Consider the following 7,156-nt stretch of genomic DNA (forward strand, 5'->3'; position numbering starts at 1 on the left):
AAGTGAATTCGACACTTTTCATTTACTGCAACTCTACCATGTTGCAGTAAAGTTGACCTCATTTTCCAACTGAAAGGCTGCCTAAGAGTCCTACTTTCTGGAAAATGTAAGTGAAACTTTCTTGTTTGAAAGGTAGTGTGTTCAGTGGCTGCTTTATATAACTTTGTGAATGTGTGCCTTATATACCTCAACAAGAGACTTGGGGTGCATTCACGCCAGCCCTGGTTAGGCTGGTTTAATTAACCTCCAGATTGTTTTCCTAGAAAGTTCGGTTTGTCTGCGAAGGTGTGAATTCAACACTCCAACTCGGGATGCATGCACATCTTTAATATGATCTCAAATTTCTTTGCACTGAAAAAGTGGTATAAATCCAAACTTTACTTGGAATTTTTAAAAGATTTCTGGCGCTAGTGGTATTAATTTACAGAAATCAGCAAATCTGATAGGCTAGGAGTCCAGCACCACACTGCTGCACTGAGAATTAATAGCCCCTTTATGAACCATTAAATGAATTAATTTTTCATTAATTCATTTAATGGATTAATGAAAATTGATTTTCATTAATTTGCATAGCAAGATCTCCGCTCTTGCTATGCTAGAGCAGGAGATCTAGCATAGCAATAGATCTCCTGCTCTATTGCTATGCTATGCGACACCCTTGAAACGTCTTGTTGAATGTATTATTTACTATTTGATATCGATCAGAGTTTCACAGAATTTATCACTAGAAATGCATTCTAAAATTATGCTACTCCTTCTAAAACATAAATATATTTATATAAGGCTTTATACTCACTTTTCAAGATTTCTTTCTCGTCAGCTTTGGTTCCCTCCTTAGAAAGGTACAACGAGTAATAAAAAGAAAAAACATGCCAGAACTGTCTCAGACAGATAAATGGGACAATGCAAAAATAAAACGGAAAGTGCATCGGGTAAAGGTTTCTCTAAGCCCACAAGGGATTTTTGGCTCTACGTTCTTACACTTTATATTTATGCCATAATATATTTAGGCTGCATTCTGTCAAGAAATACTTATTTTAAAACTTTTGTCAGTCGTAGCAGAACAAAAGTCATTAATGTATCATTACGTCTGCATAATACAGAAATAATTTACTCTTACGCAGCCAGTGAAGTTTTAGCTTTTTATATTGTTTTATCATTTTCCTCTGCTCTGATGTCTCTCTATTCTGATGGATATTCCACTGTATTCTCTGCAGGGTCCCACCCAGTGGCATGTTCAAGTTATCATGGAGAAGCTGCTGAGGACAATAAACAGGACAGTCATCTCCATGGGCCGGGATTCTCCTCACATCGTAAGTTTTGTCAGACACCGATAGCATCAGCAGGACGGTCCCGTCTCCATGCCTTCTTTTTGTAGAAGGTTATGGATCGTCTTGAGACGTATACGCAAATATGCACCATCAGCTCTTATGTCTGCACACTATAGACTGTGAAACTCCGTACAGCTTCAGACTGACACGGTCTACCTCTGCGGATTCCTTTCGCATTCCTTCTTCATAAAAATGACTCGCATCTTTCTGTTTGAATGTGTGTTTTGCCTGAGCTGTTGTTTTTTTTATTTTTTTATTTAAACTGTGGCTTCCTTGTCTAAGTGTCTGATCCTCTTATTAGTGCACATCTAATGCTGCGCTCTGTAATCTAATTACTGTATCCCTCTGTTATCCCTGTGCGCGTCCTCCTTGCAGCCCCTCTCCGTCAGAGCTTCATAGTGGTTGATGCACTTATCGGTCTCTGTGTAAAGACAATGTCTGCCTTTGTAGATTCCACTTGTTCGTCAGGCCTGAAATTCAACCTCCGACATTGTTTGGGTTGCATTTTTTTTTCCTGCATCATATAGATGCTTATCTTCTCTCTTTAGGTTATAGTTTGAAAGTTAAAATTTTTATATGCCTTTTGTGTTTTTGAGATTTTGCAGCCAGAAATACTTCTATGCCTGTATAAATAAAGTTACATGTAATGCTGATGATTTTAGACATCTGAGACTATCTGGAGACGGGAGGAGCTGTTAATCGTAGCTCTGGTTGAACAAACAGCCGAAGGTCAGCAACTTTTTTGGGTGTTTTGCCACACAGTCTGCTCAAGTTTGGGGAATTACTTCCTGTTTTTGGGTAAAGATGAATTAAGAAAATTGTGAAAATGATTTGTTTTTGAGAATTCCTGTCCCATTATTTATCTATCAATACACATTAAGAATCAATCCATCTATCCATGGTTAATCCATCTGTTCCTCCGTCCATCCATTTGTTCATCTATCAACCATTTATAAACTGATAGTGAGTTTTAGTTTTAATAGAGCTCCATCTCTGTGAAATGCCAAAAAAAAAAAAAAACGTGCATAATTACAATGTCAGTAGTCATCCTGTTTTGTTATATTGCTGCCCTGTTAAACGTCAGCAGCCTCATTTTTTGTCTTCTTTCCTCCGATTCATTTCCTCCCAGGATGCCCACATTTTTTTTGCAGGGTCCGTAGCTGTTCCTTCTTTCTGCCCCTCAAACTGTCTAATGGCATTCCCAGCTATGCGTCGAGCTAATTTTGTAGATTGGAAGCCCTTTGTAGGGTAACAGATTGCTTGTGTGCATCGCGCTGAATAATGTGAAGCTAATGAAGCTGTGAGTTCAGCTCAGACCGCCCTCTTGTCCATTTGTTTTTTTTTGTTTGTTTTTTTTTTCCCTCGTCGGAGATTTAAGATTCCTGATTGCTCTTTCTTTGCAGTTTTCCAGCAAAGAAAGAGCGTGTCACCGCCATGTCGAAGATCGAACGCTTTCCTGGTCCTGTTTGGCTCATATTCAAAACGTTTGGAAAGTGGAATTTCGGAAAAAGGCTTTATCCTCTGCAGTTATTTTTCTTTTCAGTTGGTTTGATCATGTATTTCAGATATGGATCTCCTTCCATTTTGTCTAACAGGCTGTCAGGATGAGGGAAAGTTTCCTCTGCTGTGTTACTTCTGTATTATACTAAGTGCATCTATTTCAGCGTTCCCCCGCCACCTCCCTGCGGTGGAGGTGAAACAGTGTTGCCTGCTTCCAGGGGTTGTCGCTGAATGGCACCGTCGGAGACCGGCGTCCTCTCTTACGTTCTGTGGCCCCTAATGAAACGATCTGCTCTGTACACAAATGCTGCTGCCGCCCTCTGACTCCGTTCTTATTTCGTCCCTTCTGACCCCTGCCATTCGTCAGCTGATTTCTCATTTTTCCGACTGGTCATTGCACTTGACTGCGTTGACATTTCTAAGTACCTGAATGGCATTTTGCATCATCGTGCGGAGTCCTTTTGTCCGATGCGGAGTTAGAGGTCACGTCAGTGTCTGTAGTTTGCATAATAAAACAGCATTGAAATTAAGGCTGTAAATCATGACCTGATGATCAATGGGATTAGCCTGAATTTTTATGAGCTCTGGGAGAGCCTTCCCATCAAAGCTGCAGTTGCTGCATTTGGATGGCGCTGCCTCGTCTGCAGGCAGTGCTGCCGCCGCTGCAGCTACTGCCTGCCGACCTTGTTCTTCTGAGTGGCAGCCTCTTACATTTAGATTTATGCATTAACTTTTTGCTCCCCCACACCCCCACCCGCTGTGGTGGACGCAGAATGTTGATGAGAGCGATCGCAGCAACGACTTTGTGGGGTGGCGCTGGTTCTGCTGCGCATTGTCACTGCAGAGCTACGCCTGTTAGCGACTTAGACACAGCACCGTCATACGTTTGATTCATTGGACATCCTAGCGGGGCCTGCCTTTTGTATTCACGTCCACCCTCGCAAGTGGCTCTGAAACGAGCCTCTTTGAATAAATTTACATGAGGATAATAGGAGAAACGTGTTGCCAGGTCCTGCTGAAATCGCCAAGTTTTACCTTTATGTTCTTGAATAACATTTCCCTTTGCTGTAGGGATGGAGTGAACCCACAAAAAAAAAGCAATCTGTGTCTTCTGCCTTCCTGGCTGCTTAATAAGTAACACACTAAACCTGACCATTAGGGGGAATTGCCAGTGGTGCAATTGCTTGTCAACATCTGTTAAATTCTAATAAAACACAGTAGCGATATAAATTGAGCTTTGGATTTCACTGAATCACAGTGGGCTACAATTCAGATGGAGTTGAATATACCAGTCATCAACGGTGCATTGTACTGCACAGTTATAATCAAAACACTTCAAGACATAAAACAATGAATTTCTAATGCTGGATTTCACAAAAACACTAAAGAGTGGAGGATTTAAGTTAGCAACTTATGCATATCTCGATCATGTGTTGATCTGTCTTTCACGTTGTAATTGGTATCTTACACTGAATCCGTTGGACCTTCATAAGTCTGTCTGCTTGGCAGGTGTGGTGGGACTTTTGATCCTGTCAGGAAGCTAAAAAATCAATTGCTTCAATGTTGTTTTGTAGCAAATTATCTGGAATCCTCGCTGTGTTCTTGACACAGCCCCCCCGTCCCCCCAGCAGCTGTGTCGTAAAAGAGTAGACCACCCTGAAGTACAAACAAGAATAAAAACAGAGGGAGAGAGATACAAACTGAAAAAAAATGCACTCGCATAAAAATAGAAAACAAATTGAAAAACCGACCGTGGCGTTTTGTTTCATACAGGAACAATTTCGAATTAAGTTATTTTAGTAAAGCAACATCTCGCCGTCAAGTTTATGAATTTTTATTGCAAGATTCAGGGACGTAGATTGAGACGTTGGTTGTCAAACTACCGTTTCTCTTATTTAGCAACAGCGAAGCGCACCGTGCGTACGGACCGCTGCGCTCCCGTGGAGTTCTCCTGGAGGTTTCCCTGCAGTGTGCGGAGCTGCAGGGGAAGAACCCTGTGTTATTGATTGACAGCACTGGGTGGACTGGCTATGGGAGCTGGTGCTTGTCTTCTCTGCTGCATGCTCTCTGGATAAACAGCGTTCCGCAAAAAGCATCTGTTTCATTAAGCCTGGTCGGATCAGGATACTCCTCCGGTTTTCCATCTAATTTTGTTCCTCTTCGTCTTTTATGAGTTTATGTCTGTTTCTGTCCAAACATATCTGCTCACTTCTTGCGTCGTTCTGCCCGCGCGCGCTCCCTCTCCCTCCTCCTGCTCCGTCTCTCTCTCTCTCTCTCTCTCTCCTGCTGGCCAGACTGCTGCAGAGCTCACAGAAAAGAAGCATAGTGAGATATGGCGATGCATCATAATGCCTCAAACACCTTGTTATCACTCACTGGACCTCTTCTTCCCGATTCTCAACCACACGTTTGAGAAACGTAGCCTTTCTGAGAGAACTCTGTGAAACCGGCTGACACTGTTAAGCCACTAAGGACAATGTGTAAAAGACAGTAAGATGTCATGTTTGTTCTACTGTGCTTCATACAAGCACTTAAAGGAACAGCCCCATGGTGACACTCTTACTGTGACTCAGAGGAGGAGGAGGAGGAGGAGTGTTGCCCTCCAGTCAAACTACCTAGCGCATCTACACAAGGATCTCTCCTGCCTCACTGCGTCTCTGGGGCATTTGTTCAGAGCTTTGTCCTCTGCTTGTCTCTGGTTCTAGTTGCACTTTGTTTCTGGTCCAACCGCATTACGGTTTTGATGTCCTCAAACAGGCTCCGAGGCAGACACAAGCGCTGCACTGCTCATCCCTTCTCTTGTATTCCACTCTCGTTTCTTTGCCGCCGCGCCACATCAAAGACACAGCAGCGTTCCCAACCTAATCTTCTGCAGGTTATCGCATAGAAAATCTTTTTTTGTTGTTGTTGTTGTTGTTGTACGTATACGTACATTTGCAGACTCTTCTCTACAGATGAGATTTCACAAGGTTTGCTCCCCAAAGGCACAACATATTTTTCCTAGTTGATTTTCTGCAGCTTTTCAGCCTGCAGATGGCTTGGCTCGGATTTCGGCTCAAAATATTTAACAAATTTGATACAAAATTAGTTGAATGAAAATGTGCTTTGTCCCATTCTGTTTCGATAGTTTGAGCTGCAATTTGCTCAAACTGGCGCAATGTGTGATTGATACTGTTGGACAGCATTTTATCACCCAGACATTTTAATTTGTGTTTGCATGCTTTAGTAATGAAACAGTCTTCTTCGTTTTTCGAGAGCTGTGTAGATGTCTTGTTTTTATTTATTTATTTATTTTCCATTTTTAGAATAATAAATAGCTTTATTTTAAGTCTCTTTTTTTCTTTAAAAACAGTATAAAATACAGTATTGCACATAGTAAATCAATTGCACTTCTGTAAGGTACAGATAAACATCTAGTTCTTTCTAAATGCTACAATATAACTACTGAAAGAAACCAACCTGGCATTTACAAAAGTGAATCGCACGTAACCAACAGAATGCAGCATGTTTAAGCTCGTGAAGTTTGAACCAGTCATGTCTTGTTTGGCAGATGGTCGTGTTTTCCCCCTGACACAATTTGGACACGTTTCCTCTTCTTTGGGGCAGTGCTTTTGCCTTTCAACGTGACTTTGGTGAAACTGGTAACTTTATTCTGTTTGCTTTCAAATACCGACTTCCTAACAGTGTTAGCCTTGTTTGGTGCTAAACCACATATTTGTACAAACAGGCATGGGCCGGCATTGGATTCTCTTGAGTGAAAAGAACTATCACTATCACTATTGTTGGCCTCTAAATACTTTAGCAGAATGATCCTTTACGCACCTTTTGTGTTTCAAATCAGATAAAAGTTTTGGATATCTTTTTTTTTTTTTTGATGCATCAATGTTTTGCCATGTTTTGAAGATGTACTTTTCAATTTCGTTTCATATACTGGAAAGTGGCCCATGCCTATATGTAATATAATAAATGCTTGTGGTGTTTTAAATGAACCCTATGTAGAATACCTACACGAGTTGCCTTTCAAATAGATTCCAGACATTTAAGATGGGGGAGGGGGTGGAAACTAAAAGAGGCTTTTGCAGTTCTTAAAAAGTGTTTCGTGAAAAATTTAGAAAATAGCCTGTGAAGTCCAAGGCTTGTAAAAAGCATGCAGGGCCTTGTGCCTGCCACCCTGCATTGTAGGAGCCCTAGTTGTGATCAGAAGTGGAACATTCAGTCTTGTAGGATCGGTGTCACTGGCTGGAGCTGATATGAGACACTAAAGTGATACAATCACAGCGATTTTTCTCTTATTCCTCACATGTGCTATTATGTGTGGCATATAT

The 7,156-nt window shown here is 41.4% G+C and overlaps 1 protein-coding gene and 1 long non-coding RNA gene across 2 annotated transcripts in view; one reads left to right on the forward strand and one right to left on the reverse strand.

Moving 5' to 3' along the window:
* dock1 (dedicator of cytokinesis 1) overlaps positions 1-7,156 on the forward strand; it is a 198,067-nt gene that overhangs the window by 75,847 nt on the left and 115,064 nt on the right. Inside the window, exon 27 of the mRNA XM_016676605.1 lies at positions 1,218-1,313. Within this exon, the coding sequence (XP_016532091.1) occupies positions 1,218-1,313 (96 nt within the window). The remainder of the gene's footprint in view (positions 1-1,217; positions 1,314-7,156) is intronic.
* LOC107837360 (uncharacterized) lies at positions 4,632-7,135 on the reverse strand. Its single transcript, XR_001663383.1, has 2 exons — positions 6,654-7,135; positions 4,632-6,620 (listed from the first exon to the last, which is right to left on the reverse strand). It is a non-coding gene; the product is annotated as an uncharacterized LOC107837360 (long non-coding RNA).

The sequence above is a fragment of the Poecilia formosa genome, unplaced genomic scaffold, assembly GCF_000485575.1.
Source record: "Poecilia formosa unplaced genomic scaffold, Poecilia_formosa-5.1.2 Scaffold136, whole genome shotgun sequence".
In the NCBI taxonomy this organism is placed as follows: Eukaryota; Metazoa; Chordata; class Actinopteri; order Cyprinodontiformes; family Poeciliidae; genus Poecilia; species Poecilia formosa.